Below are 17,857 nucleotides of genomic sequence, written 5' to 3'. Positions count from 1 at the left end.
AAAATTTTCTTATAGTAAGAACAAGTTTGTTGTGCTGCACAGGGTACCAACAAAATAGTGTATAATATCTTTTTCTTTACCTGGCTTTCAATTCAGCATGAGAGCCTTTAATAGAAAATTCAAGTTGATAAAATATATATAATTTTGCCATAACTAGATTTTATTTTGACCAGGTTGGGCCAAGTGATCTTGTGGAGATCTCTGGAATATTTCTTCCTATGCCTTACATAGGCTTTCGAGCCATGCAAGCAGGTTTGGTGGCTGATACATACCTGGAAACGATGTCAATTACTCATTTCAAGAAAAGATACGAGGAGTGAGTTTTAGCTTTTTGTATGTCATTAAATTTTCTCTTTCTTGTTTTGTAAGGACTTCTATTTTTCCAGACATGATCCTCATTTCATATAAGAAATACCATCAGTGAAGCTATATCACACTTTATGCTACGACCAATAGGGGAATAGTAAAAATAGATTTGATCAAATGTCAAAATCATTCCTAATAGAAAAAGTGATTACATTTTTAGGTAGCAGGATGGTTTAACGACTATATTCATTAATAACTGAAAAATTGTTTACAAGGCTTGTATATGAGCTAACCTTGGTTATTTACACATTAACATCAGCTATAATGACATTAAGCAGTATTTTTGAATTACTTAAACTTCTCTTGGCCTGGTATTTTGGTGGCCTAGTATTTTGGTGGAAACATTTGCTTGCTGATTTGAAGGCTAATAGGTCTATTAGTATGGTAGCTTAAACTTGCATGGACTAATTCAGTTGTCTTGATAGGGTTCAAACTTAGATATTGATCTTATTGTTTTCGCATGTTGCAAATTTTGATAATAAGCTCGTGACATTGAAAAGTCTCAAACTTGATCCAAATTTTGATAATAAGCTCGTGACATTGAAAAGTTTCAAACTTGATATGAGACTAGTTTTGACAGATCTGAACTTTTCATAATGAGCTTGTTATTTTGATAAATCTCAATCAGGGACTAGTTTTGCCCATTGTTGCAATTTGAAAAAATGACCAAACATCATTATCCAGTATGAGTAGCTAGCATGATTCTAGAGTAACTCTATATTATCAGTGAAGAAAATATCAAAAATCATAAATTGGGTACAATCGATATGTTTATATGGAGGGACATGTCTCCATTTAAATTTTCCACACAAGTTATCTAAATAGCCTTAAATAATTGGAGTAAATTAACAAGAACCAACATCATCATATTGTAACAGGTCAACAAATTAGTTTGATTAACTCCTTCACTATCTTGTAAATGGAACCATATTAAAATTTCCTTCTTCCTCAATTCTCCCATCCTTTCTCGTCCCCACTTTTCTTCCTCCTGCCCTTCTGCACCCTGCAACCGCTTCTTAGGTTTGCCCATGTAAAACCTCTCCTCATTCATGCTCTATTATAAGCTCTATTTATCTTTATGCTCTACTATTGAAGAACAATCAGGTTTGACACTTTTAAAAATGTCTCTGCCCCTATCGAGACCATTGTGGGTTTGTGATCCATGTCCTGCTGCTCTTCAACTACTTCCTTGCACTCAAGCTTTTTGGGCATTTCAGTAACTATTTTTTTTCCCCACCAAATAAAGATGAGGGAAAGCCTTCCTCTGTGAAGTTGCTTGTTTTTTTTTTCTCTTCCTGGCACAATCTATAGCCACGTGCTCTGTTTGAAAACATTTTCTACTGTTTTGTCATAATCCAGCAGTTGCACCTAAATTCCTTTTGCAATTTTCAAATATGGATCTGCTAGATGAGCTTTTGGCATATCCATCTCAACTAGAATGCAAGCATAAATGGTATGAAGGATGCCTAAAGAGTCTTTTTCCATGTCTAAAAATCTAGCCATGGTGTTAGATGCCAAAAAGCCTCAAAAGAGGAAGATAAACTAGTATTGCAGGGAGTGAGTTAGAAGTCTAACCAGATATCTTGTTGAAGGATTTAGTGAGAACGGTAAAAGGTGGGTACCAAGGATTCAACAATAACAGATGCTTATACTCTTAGCTCCATTGATGCTCACACACAAATTTCTTCCCGTCTCACATATCCACCTCAAAAATCTCTCATGTCCAAGGGTAAAGTTGCATATCTCCTTCCAGAAAGGAGCTCCAACTCCAATATCTATTTGTTCAGTTCACCAAGGCCTGGCCAAAAACCTTTGAATCTCACTCTCAACTCCATCTCTATAAAAAGATTTTTGCAATTTAACCAAACACATTTGCCAAACCATTGAGATTTAGTACTTGCATAAGAAATCAATCTGTATTTGGACTAGGTCTATGATTCCAAGAACTATAATTGTACTTTTTTTCATAAGATGGAGCCTGTGAATTGCTGTCGAGCACACAAGTCAATAGTCACGTGGCCTTTCATTGGAACATTTTATTAGATATTAATTCATAATAAGCTTCTATGATTTATGTAACTATAATCTTGTGTTATATCTTACCGATTTACATTTTTTTTATAAATATTGTTTATTCCTTTGCACTCTAGGTATGTTCTGCAAGGTGATGAACAAGAACAAATTGAAAGGCTAGTCGAGGATGGGGACATTTACAACAAGCTTGCACGTTCTTTGGCTCCAGAAATATTTGGTCATGAGGATGTTAAGAAAGCTCTATTGCTTCTACTTGTGGGTGCTCCCACTAAGAAACTGAAGGATGGTATGAAGGTATGATTGATGAATTTCAAATGGTAGCATCCCTGTAAGTTAAGATTATGAACTGTTCATTATTACAACTGATGGATTTCTATTATATTTCATGTATTCTTGGCTGGATAAGTTACCCTTGTTTTTGATGCAGTAGGTGTGACCTTAATAGTACAACTGGTTGTAGCTAGAGCCAAATATCTACCGACTCACATCAATTCCAATTGTTTCTACTCAAGGAACTGTATAGCTAATTTTCATTGAATTCACAGATTAGGGGCGACTTGCATGTCTTCTTGATGGGAGATCCTGGAGTAGCAAAAAGTCAGCTGTTGAAACACATGGTCAGTGTGGCACCTCCTGGAGTTTACACCACTAAGCAAGGAAGCAGCGGTGTAGGTCTCACAGCTGCTGTTCAAAGGGACCCAATTACAAATGAGATGGTTCTTGAGGGTGGTGCCCTGGTATGAGTAATTCAATGTATTGACATGTTAATGGCATTGTAATTATGGGTTGGGATGTTAGTCAAATGTTTTGTAAGGCTGATCATGGAAGGCATAGCTAATATCTGTATTTGGTACATATAGAGCTGCTGAAGTAACATTTCAATTTTTTGTGGGATGAATCAGGGTCTTGCAGATATGGGTATATGTGCTATTGATGAATTTGACAAAATGGATGAGACAGACCGTATTGCTATTCATGAAGTGATGAAGCAGCAGACTATGAGTATTGCAAAGGTAGGCATAACAACCTCTTTAAACCCTTTTACTAAACTTCTCCATTAACATAAATGAATTAAACTTACATTGCTAATACAACTTTGTAATGGATTCTTTAACATGCAATCACCCTTCACATTAACACCTGCCAATATCTTCTCCCTTATTTTTATGCCTCTCCTTGTAGCAGCAAACCTCTTGAAAATTTATGTGGTTTTAATTTCAACACTTTTCTCATGATCGATTGTTTGCACCCCTTTCTTTCCTTCTACAATCAACACCTTACACACTTTGATACCTTCTTGTGTGGCACTGAGGCGATCTCTTTTCCCTCTGGGTCCTCTTCACTTCACTGGTAGATAGCTCTTCAGGGGATTCAAACTCCTATCCAGTGTCTTCAAAAAAATTTTTATTAGTAACAAGTCTTTTCTCAAACACTCAACTTTAACTCTCTTTTCAACAAATGCTCCTACAATCCTCCATCTGGAGTGCTATCTATCATCTGTGCTGAGATCTTGTTGACTCCTCTTGCAGGTTGCAGCTTTCAAAGTTTGCTTAGTTGGCATCCAATTAGAATAGCAATATTCTTTTTTGGAATGGTGATCACTCTTTCCACACAAGTAGCTTTTCATAATCTTCAGGCAGTTATTTCAGTCTGAAACCCTCATGCAGAAAACATAGTCAGCAAATTCTATTCAAATTTCTCACACTTGTCTGTCTTTAATTGGCCATTTTACTCACACAACTGCAATCAATTCCTACAATGCTTCTCTACAAATAAGTAACTATTAACTATTTTATGTAATCCTTCAGGAGCATTGAAATTATCTCTGTAATCTCATTATGCAATCCTTGCTCTAAATTAGCACTTCTTCAATCCTTTGTGGACTTCTGCAGACTTCTTAGTGGTTGAATCTGCTCCTCCTCTGCTTTGTAAAAGAAATCTTTAATAGTTTCCTTATAAAAAGTTCTATATGCCTTTTGACTTACTTCTTATGGCGGTGGCTGCAAACACCTTACATGCATTCACATCATCTATAGTCACCTTTATTTCTATGATCCACTCTATTTACTTGCACACCTTTATTTTACATGAATCATTTTCTGAGATCTGATTTCTCTAATAAATTAATAATCAAAATCTATTCTATAATCTTCAACTCTTTCCTGGATCCTTTCTACTCTGCTCTGATACCAATTAAAGAAATTGAAAGAAAGACAAGAATTGTGATATTGATATTAGGATTTAACTGTGTACTTTTTGAGTCAAACTCATTAACACATGCATCATGAGTAGTAATTCACATATGAATCCATCTTGCATGAGGATAAATGGAACACTTAGCATTCATTGAATCTAGGTGATGCTCACAGAGGTGAAGCACTGGCACCAGGACTTCCCAGGAGGTCACCCATCCCAGTACTACTCCAGCTCGAGCACACTTAACTATGGAGTAGTACTGGGATGGGTGACCTCCTAGGATGTCCCAGTGCTGGTACTTCACCTCTATGAGCATCACCTCGATCCAATGAGTGGTAAGTGTTCTATTTATTCTCATGAGAGATGGATTCATGTGTGAATACTCATGATACACGTATTAATGAGTTTGACTCGAAAACTACACAGTTAAATCCTGTCAGTAATATCACAATTTGACTTACTGTGGAAAGTATCTCCAACTTATCAACACAAGAATTGCTCAACAATAGGTAAAACTTTATATAGATCCTAATGAGATTACATAATCTTCTTGATGACAAGATCAAGGATCAACTGATCTAAGATCAAAGACAAATCATTCATTAGCAAATAGTCTCAATAAATAGGGGTCTTCGTATACATTAAATTCATATATGATGCTTCATTTTTTAGCCTGTTGGTGGATTAAATGTTTCTACACCCCTTAATGATCTTAAAAATGCAATGAAATGAAAAGTAACCTGTGACCAGACCGTATTTGCCAATATATACAAGACCTATTAGATAACAGAAAATGAAAATTGATTGTTAGATGAATGCTTCCATGTAGTACTGAACAACCCACCTGTATGTAGGCTCGAGGAAAGTTAGTAGAATCCCATCATAAGATATTAAAAAAATTAAAACGCATAAAAAAAATTGTATGATCAGTACGCTAATAGATGCATTAGTTAGGAGCATTGCTGCATGCTTAAGAACATAAGTTCGACTCTGTACAACTGCAGTATACTTGTGAGGTTTCCATTTTCAATGCTACTTACATTTTCCATGTATATGCATGAATTTTCAATGCCCCAGCCCTCTCAATGTTGCCGAAGTGATCTCCCGTGTGCACGCCTTTCCTTTCACAAGAACCTTGTGTCGTGTGATTTCATGCAAATGAGGGTTTTTCACTTTTTTTTTTCTCTTATATCCCGCTAGCGTCGCAATTGTGACACTTGTCATCGCAATTGCGACAGAATCGGGCTAAAATTGAAAAAAAAAAGCCAAAAACACATTACCTTTTCTTGTCGTCACAAATTAACGTCGCAAATTGAGGTCTAATGTATTAGTGCTGGCACCTGATGGAGACACAACCAAAGACCAGATTGAACCCATAGGAAAAGGAAAATATTATTATCAATGTAAAATTCCCTATGGGCTTACAACAGTATGATTTTGGAGAAAGAAATCCTCCACATAGTACCTTCTCTCTAACTCTACTAAGAGCTACCTTTACAATGCCAAAAATGTTCTTAAATAAGCCCCAAATGGTTTAGGGTTAGGAATAATTGGCATCCACCACCAAAATAGAAGGTTCTAGAAATCACATTAGAAGTTAGTGTAAAATTAGAAGAATCCAAAAATGGTAGTCCAACTTTCGAGAGATATAACTTTTGAATCATAACTCTGATTGATGAAACATTTATATTTTTGGAAAGCTCTCGAAGTGCTCTATGGCCATATGGAGGAGCTTTTCTCATCCCCCATTTTTCAGCCTTGTATGAGGCCATTTAGTGCCCCATATCTGACTTTGAAGCACTCTTAAGAGGTCTCCAGGAAAATTAAAACTGCAATAACTTTCTAATTGTAAAGCCTTTTGACCTGATTAATTTTTTGGTGTTTTAAATTACAAGTACAATCATTCCTCCAAATTACACCCTCTAACTCATCATAATTTTGACTCAATTACAAAATAACTCATTTTCTACATTTACACATATCCCAAGGTGCTTGAAAACTAATAAAACTCTAACCCAGAAAGCTAATAGTAGAACTATGAGAGTTGGAACCTTTATTTGACCCAAATGGGTATCCAGAAATGAAAACACATTAAACAGAAGCTATCTTTAAGCATATTTTTGCATGATACAAGATTGCCCTTACACCATTGGATGCTCCTACATCAGACACCCAGGGTAGATTGAAATGCCACTTTATGGTAGAGGAAAACCCAAATGAGAAACCTCCACTGCTAATATCCAAGTTGAGTCCTCTATTAGTCATCCTTTCCACTTCATGAGGTACTCTTCATTTTGCCTATTTCTGGTACTCCTACCTACACAACTATCTAGGATCTCTTCTATCTCCTCCTTCTTAGAAGTAGGAATTGAACATGGTTCTAGCATCAACCCCTCATCTGTACTATCATCATGATATTTTAGTAAGTCTGCAATGTTGAAGATAGGAGAAATGTGAATCCCATCTGGCAAATCCACCTCATATTTTCTTCAAAATTTTATAAGGGCCAAATTTTTTCATCTTTAGCTCATTGTAAGTACCCACTAGAAACCATTCCTTTTGTAAGTGTACCATTACCATAGCCCCTACTTAGAACTCCTTATGTCACCTCCTTTGATTTGCCCTAGCTTTATACTATTGATTCATCTTGGTGATGTGTGCATGAACCTCCGCATGTAGGCTCTTGATATGTTTAGCAGATTCTTCTGCCTCGGCACTTGTCCTCTCCCCTTGATCCATCTTTCTCAATTTTGGTGTAGTCCTTGGGCTACTCCCATACACAATTTGGAATGGTGATCTACTAGTACTCCTATTCATAGAGTTGTTCTAAGCAAATTCTGCTTGTGGAAAAATCAAATCCCATCCCTTGGGCTTATCTCCCACTAAACACCTCAGCAAATTCCCCAAACTTCTATTTACCACTTCAGTCTATCCATCAAACTGCAGATGATGTGTAGAATTGAATCTCAATTCTATCCTCAACTTCTTCCATAAATTCCTCTAGAAATACGCCACAAATTTAGTATCTCTATCGAAAACAATACTCTTTGGGAGACCATGTAGACTCACCACCTCTTGTATAGCATCATGTGTCTTGTGACATGGGATGAAATGTGCCATCTTGGAGAACCTATCAACCACCACAAATACTGAGTCATTACTCCTTTGTGTCCTCGGCAATCCAAGAAAAAAATCCATACTTATGTCCTCCCAAGACTTTGATGGAATAGGAAATGGCTGATAAAGTCCAGTATTGTGACTAAATCCTTTGGTTGCTTCACATACTTGACAACTCTACACAAATTTCTTCACATCTTGTGACATTTGAGGCCAAAAATAATGTTCTCTAAGAATGGAAATGGTCTTATCTCAACCAAATTGTCCTGCTATTCCCCCACTATGTTTCTCTTTGATCAAGTTTTCCCTCATGGAGCTCCTTGGAATGCATACTTGACTACCCTTGAACAACATACCATCATGAATCAAATAATCTAGCCACCTGGTTCTATATATAGCAACAAGTTCCTTACAAGTCTTCCATGCTTTAGCAAAATTAGGATCCTCTGGGTACAAATTTTTGAGTTCATCAAACCCAACCACTTCAACTTGCATTATTGTAAGCAACAACTATCTCCTACTCAATGCATCTACAACCCTATTAGACCTTCCACTTTTATTTTTCAACACAAATGTATAGCTCTGCAAGAACTCTACCAACTTCATATGTCTCTGATTCAATTTACCTTGGCAATTTAGGTACTGCAATGCCTAGTGATTAGTATACAAGAAAAATTCTTTTGGTAATAAATAATGCCTCCATTTCTTTAAGGCTTGAATGATTACATAGAACTCGAGATTTTTCCCTAAAATATGTAATAGGCTTACCTTCTTGGCTCAATACAGCCCCAATAGCATTGCCACTAGCATCATAATCTACCTGGAACACTTTATTTAAATCTAGAAGTGCCAACACAGGTTGTTCTGTCATCTTCTTCTTCAAAAGTTCAAAACTCCTTTTAGTTGTTGTAGTCCACTTGAACTCTTTCCTATCCCCCCTTATTGTTTCAGTTAGGGGTGCACATGTGCCACTAAAATTCTTAATGAACTTTTTGTAAAAACTAACCAAACCATGAAATGATCTCATCTCCATAGTAGACCTTGGAGTGGGCCATTCCAAGATGGCTTTTACCTTCTCTGGATCCATTTTGAGACCTTTATATGATACAACAAACCCCAACTAGACTAACTACCTTTTTACAAAGCTGCACTTCTTCAAATTAATCAACATTTTCTCTAACTTCTTTAGTACCTCATTCATAAGCCGTATGAAGGTGCTTGGCACATTGGTCAATCCAAAAGGCATGATTAGCCACTCATATAGACCCTCCTTGGTCTTGAATGCAGTCTTCAATTCATCTCCCTCTTGTATCTATATCTGGTGATAGCCACTCTTGAGATCTATCTTTGTGAAGTACTGACCTCCACTCAAACACTCCATAATATCAACCATTCTTGACAAAGGAAACCAATACTTGATGGTTATTCTATTTATAGCATGAGAGTCTGTGCACATTCTCTACTCTCCATCCTTCTTTGGTGCCAATACTATAGGTACTACACATGGACTTAAGCTCTCTCGAATCAAACCCTTCCTCAATAGCTCCTAAACTTGTCTGTTTAGCTCCTCAGTTTCAATAGGAGTCATCCTATGAGCAGCCTTGTTAGGAAAACTAGCTCCAGGGATTAAATCTATCTGATGACTAATTTGCCTTACTAGTAGCAACCCTTCTGGAACATTATTAGAGATGACATCTCCATACTCACTTAATAGGCCTAAAACTTTAGGTGAAATTTCACTACTACCTTCCTTATCTCTCCTAGGAATCAAAGCATAACACATACACTAATGTTTTATACCATCCAAAAAATTTCTTCCATCAACAAGACATATCCTAGCACTACTACATACCTTTTCACCTTCCTTTATCATGGGCTTCAATTTGTGGTGAAATCCATCCTTTGTCAAAGAGTATGTATTTGCATGACCATCATGTACAGCATGTCTATCAAATTGCCACGATTTTTCAAACAATAAATGGCAAACATCCATTGGAATAATGTCATAGAGAACTTCATCATGGTAACTCCCAATCTTGAACTTCACCAAATAGTGTTCACTAACTAGGACCTTATGATCATCCTTCACCCAAGCAATCTGATAGGGTTGGGGGTGTTTCTCCCTTTTGATCTTTAGCTTAGAGACCATCTCCTTAGACACCAAGTTGTCAATGCTACCACCATCAATAATCACATCAAAACACTTATCCTTGCTCTTGCACCTAGTATCGAACAAACTCCTCCTTTTCCAAGTTCAGTCTCACCACCTAGTAAGACACTCGCATTTATGAGAACCTCTCCTCTTTTTGCATCCTCAGAATGTGATGACTGTGCATCCACGTCCACATGAGAAACCCTTGCTTGACCATCAGCTCTCCTATCTGTCCTTCCTTATCATTGAGGGCATTCAAATGCATGATGACCTTCTTCATTGCAATGAAAATAGGTACCATAGAAGCCTCCTCTTCCTAAACTTTGTCCACATGCTCTGCCTCTTCCTCTCTAATCTCCAAAGTTTTGATCACGAGAGCGGTTGAAACCCTCATTCCTCTAGTTCTTGATAGTACCCACATCTTCATTTTTCTTCTGGGTCTCATTTTGGCCTCCAAATGACCTACCACCACCCCTTCCTCCTTGACTATACCCTCTTTTCCTTCCATCAAACTTTTCGTTTAGCTTTTCTTCAACTCATAGGGAAAACTAGTATGCCTCTTCAATGCTAGTCATTCTAACCAGACTTAACTCCTCCTGAAAGATAGGTCATAACCCATTGAGGTATCATGAAATCTTCTCCTTAATAGCTTCTACGTACCCTAACCTAATAAGAAGTCGATAAAATTCCTCTATTTATTCCTGGAAAAAAATTTGCGCTTTCTTTAACCCTTGCATTTTCCTGAACAAATCAAGCTCATAATCAATAGGAATGAACTACTTCTTTAGTTTGTCCACCATGCAATCCCACCTAGTGATTTTCTCCTTTCCTCTTCTATTCCTTTCTAGCTGAACGTCTTGCCACTAGATTTTGGCATGGCCTTTCATTTTGGTCTTTCCAAATTTAACCCTCTTTATGTCTTTGATATCCACATACTCAAAATACTCCTTTAGTTCATTGATCCAATCGATCAACTCATCTAGGTTTAGGGTTCCCAAAAACATACCCACGTCAATTTTAGGTCTTTTTCCAAGCTTAGAAATGGCCCTAAAAAGCCTCTCCTCTACCAAATTTAGGACTTCCCCTTCATCTTCGCCTTCCTATACAATATTTTCTTCTTCTTCATTTTTTTCCTCACTTTCATTGCCTACAATAACATTTAGTCCTCTACGGATCTCCTCCTGCAATTCTTGAACTTTTCTCTAGAGGGTTATAACCTCAAGAATAATAACTCTAGCCCTTCCACCATGTTCCCTTCATGGAGTCATCTTCTTGTCTCAAACCCACAACCACACAATCCTGGTGCAAACTGCCTCACAGTTGGCACTCTATCTACACACTCAAGAAAACCTTGCTTTGATACCACTTGATGGAGACACAACCAAAGACCATATTGAACACACAAGAAAAGAAAAATATTATTATCAATGTAAAATTCCCTATGGGCTTATAATAGTATGATTCTAGAGAAAGAAATCCTCCACACAGTATCTTCTCTCTAACTCTACTAAGAGCTACCTTTACAATGCTAGAAATGTTCTTAAATATGCCCCAAACGGTTTGGGGTTAGCAATAAATTATAGAACATGTTAGTTGACATCCACCACCACAATAGAAGGTTCCAAAAATTATGTTATAAGTCGGTGTAAAATTAGAAGAATCCAGAAACGGTAGTCCAACTTTTGGAAGGCATAACTTTTGAACCATAACTCTGATTGATGAACCGTTTAGATTTCTGGGAAGCTCTCGAAGTGCTCTATGGCCCTATGGAGGATCTTAGCTCTTCCACCATTTTTCAGCCCTATACAAGGCCATTTAGTCCCCCATATCTAACTTTGAAGCACTCTTAGGAGGTCTATAGGAAAATTAAAACTACAATAACTTTCTAACCATAAAGCCTTTTGACCTATTTCTTTTTCTGGAGTGTTTTAAATTACAAGTACAATCATCCCTCCAAATTAAACCCTCTAAATCATCATAATTTTGGATTAATTACAAAATAACTCATTTTCTACATTTACACGTATCTCGAGGTTCTTTAAAACTAATAAAACTCTTACCCAAAAAGCTAATAGTAGAACTGTGAGAGTTGGAACCTTTATTTGACCCAAATGGGTATCTAGAAACTAAAGCACATTAAATAGAAACTATCTCTAAGAATATTTTTGGGTGATACAAGATTTCCCTTACACCATTGGATGCTCCTACATCAGCATTGGATTTTCAATAGTATTTAGGAGGTCGCTATATCGCGACTGGGAAAATAAAGAATCTCGTTGGTAGTGACACAACTACTTGATTGAAAATTGCAATGTGGTAGCAATTTAAAAGGTGGGTCCCAAGAATCCCTTCATCATGTAATTGCCTTGACATGTTGGCATATTCCAGAAAAACATGTATTCACTAGAACTTTTAAACACACGGGAGGTCGCTATGTCATGAACGGAAAGTCCTTGTGCCCTACCAGTAGCAACATAACGCCTAACCTAAAAATATGAAACACGGTGGGGCCCAATCCTATAATTTCATGAAAGGAATTTAAATATTGAATTATTTGCCAACTCGTCAAGACATTTCCAATTCAGGTGGTGACATGGACCCACACTCAACAGGAAAGAGCAGATGAGAGATTGTGATCATCAGATTAAATTAGAATAGGCAGTTATCACCAAGTCACTAATGAGAGATGCACATTATTTATTCAACATGACATGGTGACTAAGGTAAAGAATGTGTGGACCCACCATAGCTAATATAAAATTAATGTAGATTCTTCACCATTAGATCAAGTCCAAATCAATGGTCGTCACTTCATCGCTATGGGAAGTTGCTCATTTTTTAAGAGTACCAAAATAGTGACTAAAGGGAGAAAAGGAGGGACTCACCACAGTTGTATTGAACCATGAATCAAATGTATGTTTTTGGATTGAAGTGAAATCAATGGGTGTTGCGATGTTACATAGAAAACATGCTCACTTTTTATGCATAGCGATGTAGTAACTTGGCGACACATGTCCTCAAGAACTAGTACATCTAGTTTATATTGCTAGCAGTGAAGGAAAAGCACATGTGGAGAAATTTCATTGGATTGACTTCCAACTTGGAAAGCAAAAAATGAGTCATCCCTATTTTCACTCCTAGATCGTCAAATTTTTTGAGATCAATAGTGCAAGTTTGAAGGTAGAAGGTGATGCGACTCTATTTCCCTTACAGTTCATTTATGACGAATGAAAGCTTCATGTGTGAGCAAAAAATAGAGTATATTACAAAAGATTTTGCCACTCCTATCTTACATGAACAAATTTCTGGGCCTCCAAAGAAGTTATTGAGAATTTGTGTTGGGCTTGATCAAAATGTGAAACAATTTCCCTTTGTTATACTCTTAAGTAATTTAGATTTCTACAAAATGTATTCATTATGCCTCCAAAGAAGGTTTTCTCATGTTAGGAAGACTATTTGGCTAGGTATATCCATGATGACCTTCTTGAATTACTCCCTGAATCCACAAATGAAACTATCAAAGTGAAAAAGTTAACCTCATTAAACCCTAGATTCAAATTGCAAATGGGCTATAGGATAAGGGAAATTGGGTTAGGGATCCCAAGAATTCTCAAACAAGGCTTTCACTGTTTAAAAAATGGTTTTTGGAAAGAAATTTATTTGCCTCTCATGCAAATATTTGGAACTTTGATTTGGGAAAGCTAGTAGTTCCTAGTGTCTTCATGGATTATGACCTCTTAGAGGTTGTTGCAAAAAATTATGATTCAACAATCAGAGTAGTGATAAGAGTTGATGGTGAGCCTCTGGTCACAATTAGCCCTGAGGAAATTTGAGAGGTATTTGGCCTACAACCACTGACAAAATATCATGTGCCAATTGACCTAAAAGAGTTAAAAAAAGAATATGTATCAAAGAAGGATGCAATTAGGTAGGGTGCACTGAGGGCACATATAGGCACAATTGGGAATTTTTCAGTGATTACAACATCCTCTAGGGAACCTTTTAAAAAGGAATATTTCACTTCCCAAGTTGTGGAGGCATATATGAATTTTTGTCTAGTTTTTGGTGAAGATGAACGGAATTTCATGCCCATAAGTTTTATGTATATGATCATTCAGATTTTCTCTTTTAGTGTGGATGTTATTTTTTATTTTGCCTCCTATATAGCAGAAGAAATTCAAACTGGCTTGGTAGGGATTGCAAAAGGCAAGGTAAATAAAACCTTTGGTTACTATTCTCTACTGATGCATATGTTTTTGTGCAAAGGAGTAGCATATTTTGGTAAAGAGACGAGTCTAAACAAAGAATAGGAGGGAGAAGCACTACTCATTTAGCTATGGAGTGCAAATATGACTTGGGATGCTAAAAATGCTAGTTTTGTTAGATTTGATAGGTGCTCTACTTCAAAATTGAGATGCCTATTATTCAAGGACAATCCGAAAGTTCCTAAAGCATTGGTAGATCTTATCAAGGCCATGAACAATATTATTGGTTTGAAAGTTTCACATAACTGGGGAGACATTATCCCAAACTCTGTTTTAACTATTGTTAGGATTTATAGTTTTTAAGGAACCCCTCACTTACTAGGCCATACTAGGTACCATTAAAGATAGGGGTAGCTAAGTTCTTATGGTAGTTAGGAGGGTTGCAGGAAAATTATTTGGTAAAAAGGGGGAGAGGGTCAATTTTTCCAACTTGCGTTGTAGCCCACCAATTTGTGATTATAAAAGGGGCTTGGCTATTTCTTTATAAAATACTAGACCAATACAAGATGGTTGTGTCTCATTCCTTTTTTTGTGACACTAAGGGATTCTATGACTTTGCCTTTAGGCACGGAGCTAAGCTTGGTAAAATAAAACATCAGCCATATTTTCCTAAAGACATAATAAGAAATGAGTTCTTTTTGTAGGAAGAAGAAACCAAGAAAGAAAAATAGAGAGTTTTCTCAAGGGTTTGGGAATTTATTCATTGTTTTGATAGAGATTATAATCCTTTGGTTAATGCCACCATAGGGGCAGATAGAATTGATAAACTCATGATTGTTTTTCCTGAAATAATGAAAACTATGAATGAGAAAAAACAAAATTTTATCAATATTTATTCAGACAAGGCCAAAGAGGTAATGAGGAGATTGACATTCACTCCCAATCTAGGGGTAGGACAATTGATTACACAGAAAAGGTTAGGTTATAATGTGATCCAAAATAAGAAGGCCACTGTGGATAAAGGCAAACAAATAACAAGATCCACTAGTGCTACCTTAGAAGAAAGACCTAATGAGCCCTCTCCTAAGAGGCAAAAAATAATTAAAGAATACGGTCCTCACATTGAGGAATATTCACCTACACAATCCCCTTTGCAGATTGGAGAGGAACAACTCACTGAAGAGAAAATTGAACAGCTGGGGTCCCAAGGAGGAATTTTTATTACCCAAGAGGAATTAGATGAGGGAAACCCTCAAGAGCCCCCTATGTCAAGCCTTGATTTAATAGTGGCAAATTTTAAAGAAAGGCAACTAGACCCTGTGATAGAGCAAGCTAGTCATCAATTTTTGTTAGACGATAGTTTTGTTAAGTCCAGAGCCTTCCACCAATTTGCATGGAGAAAAAACATATGAAAGTATTAAGAAAGGTAAAATAAATTAAAGGCTAAGCATCCAAAAATTGAAGATGCAGCCATTAAAACCTAAATAAAAGATGAAATTATAAAAGAATTTGAAATCCTAACCCTTGAAGAAGGGAGAGAAATGGTGAGAGCATCAGGTGTTCCATTGCTACGCAATTGGGATATAGTAGATGCCCTAATTTTTAATTATGTTTCCAATAAGTTAGATACACTAGACCAAAGAAAAATAGAGACCAAAGGTGCTAGATTAAATGCAGACCAAGTTGCTTTGGTTATTTGGTCCATTAGAAAAGCATCCAAAACAATGTCTCTGCAATCATATAGTTCTAGGTTGATTGGCAATATAATTGTAAAGAGGGTAGAGGATACAGCTTCTGTGGAGGCTGCATATTTAAATTTTTGGACATCCCAATTAACTTTGGCTACTATAGAGAAGGATGAGAATAAAATATTGGAGTTACAAGCTAAGTATGAGAGAGTATTGGAGGCATATAATAAAGAAGTTCAAAAAAGAATTGAACTTGAAAATAAGGTAATTGGGAGGTCTTCCAGGCCAAGGATTACATATTCTCACCCTCTAGTGGAACCTTTTAAGTCCACTCCTCTCATAGAAATACCAAAGATTCCACAAAGGCCATAGTATTACATGACTGAAGATTTTGAGGAAGAAAAGAGCAAACTATGGGCATTGCATGTAGAGTTGGATGTGTAATATGAAGAAAAATTAAGGAAGCCTCTTATGTATCTAGTGGACAAAATTGAATGACCATTGTTCTATGATCAATTAGCTAAGGTAACAAACATTTAGGAAGAAATGAAAGCCAATGAAGAAATTTTGAAATCCATTGTCAATAAGTGGGGAAAAAGGAGAAAAGAAATTACATTTTTATGTTATTGTGTCATAAGGTCTTCTCATGACCATATTGAAAAAACATTTGATGTTGCTAATGATCTATCATATTTTGATGAAATAAGAGTTCCATTATAGAGGAAAGTTGTTAGCTATTTGAATAAGTACAAAAATGAGAAAGTTGATTTATTCCCACATGCTTTGGACAAGAAAAACAAACTAAAGAATAAAAATGAATGGGCCAAGGAATTGGATAACTTGTTTTGCTTAAGAATGAGTAAAGTCATCAATGAAAAAGGACATGCATGGTGGGTCACCACAACAGAGGAATTAGTGAAGGTTCAATTGTTCTTTGGTTCTTTAAAACAAGATTTTTTTAATATTGACAAGGAAGCTGAATATGTGATTAAGAAGCAACATGATATTCTGCATTTCAATTATGACAAACTTTTTGACAAGTGGATGGTAGATATTGCTTCAGATGAACAATTTGAAGAATTTGAAATTGATGATGATGAGGTGCATGAAGATGAACTACTAGTCATTGATACACTTGCATAGGATTAGAGGGAAGAAGAAGATAAAAGAAAGCAACCCATTTCAGTTGTAGGATCAGAGGCCCAGGATGTTGACATGACAGAGGAAGAAACAAGAATAAAGGTAGTTTTATTAGTTCATGATGAAAATAGTAAAAACCCTCAAGTTGAGGTTGGTTTGCAAGTACCAAAATGATAGTAGTTGCATATCCCAAAGATTTAGAATAGTAGTAGCCAATTAAGAAATTATGTAGCATGTGAAGATGTAAGAGAAATGAGACCTACCAAAGGAATACTAAGATGTTAAAAATGTAAATATATTTTGTCTAAAGGGACACCTATCTTTTTCTCTTAGCCTGAACCTTGTTGCATCTCACCCTTTATAAGTGAGATTCTAGGGCTAGAGAAAGGGTCCAAATAGTTGAACTTTTTAGTTTTTTTAAGTTTTTCCAGTCCAGTACTCTTGATGTATATTTTATGATGTCTTTTCTGCAAATTGTAAGAGAATACACCAATTTGGTAGGATCTAGATGTCTTTTTTTCTGAGTCATTCTCAGTCTTATGCAATTGTATACAGTTTTCAAAGAAAATGAACTGTCTCCATTTATGATCTCTCTGAATCTTGTCTCCAATTCTACTATATGGCTATTTTTAAATTGTAGAAGCAAAAGCTTGTCCAATTGTATGCAAATGAGTTTAAATTGTATGGCAATTTATTATTGCTTTTAATTCAATGAATTAAGTAAATGCTTTAGTGATATTGATGGGATTACCATAGTAATAGGATGGATGTTGGTAAGTATGAGATCTAGTGAGAGCTATTGATAGTATTGGTTGTGATGCAATCAATTAGATCTAGGAATTGAATAGACTCTGAATCCCCAATGGATAGGGCACTGATCTAATTATTTTAATTTGCATGTGAAAGTTCATAGATTACCATCAAGTTCATTTTCAAAATAAATTTTATTTTATTGTTCA

At 36.2% G+C, this 17,857-nt stretch overlaps 1 protein-coding gene across 1 annotated transcript; it reads left to right on the top strand.

Annotated features, from left to right (window-relative positions):
• Positions 1-242: 242 nt before the first annotated feature.
• Positions 243-16,901, top strand: LOC149547887 (DNA replication licensing factor MCM7-like). The gene is made up of 5 exons (XM_089794204.1): positions 243-316; positions 2,517-2,694; positions 2,946-3,137; positions 3,303-3,413; positions 16,731-16,901. Exons 1-5 carry the CDS (start codon positions 243-245, stop codon positions 16,899-16,901), a joined length of 726 nt encoding a protein of 241 aa, XP_089650330.1.
• Positions 16,902-17,857: the final 956 nt, after the last annotated feature.

This window comes from Cupressus sempervirens, chromosome 7, assembly GCF_028749045.1.
Source record: "Cupressus sempervirens isolate cs-2001-9-10 chromosome 7, ASM2874904v1, whole genome shotgun sequence".
NCBI classification, from domain to species: Eukaryota; Viridiplantae; Streptophyta; class Pinopsida; order Cupressales; family Cupressaceae; genus Cupressus; species Cupressus sempervirens.
The sequence above is the reverse complement of the archived record's forward strand: the minus strand, read 5'-3'. Positions and strand labels throughout refer to the sequence as shown.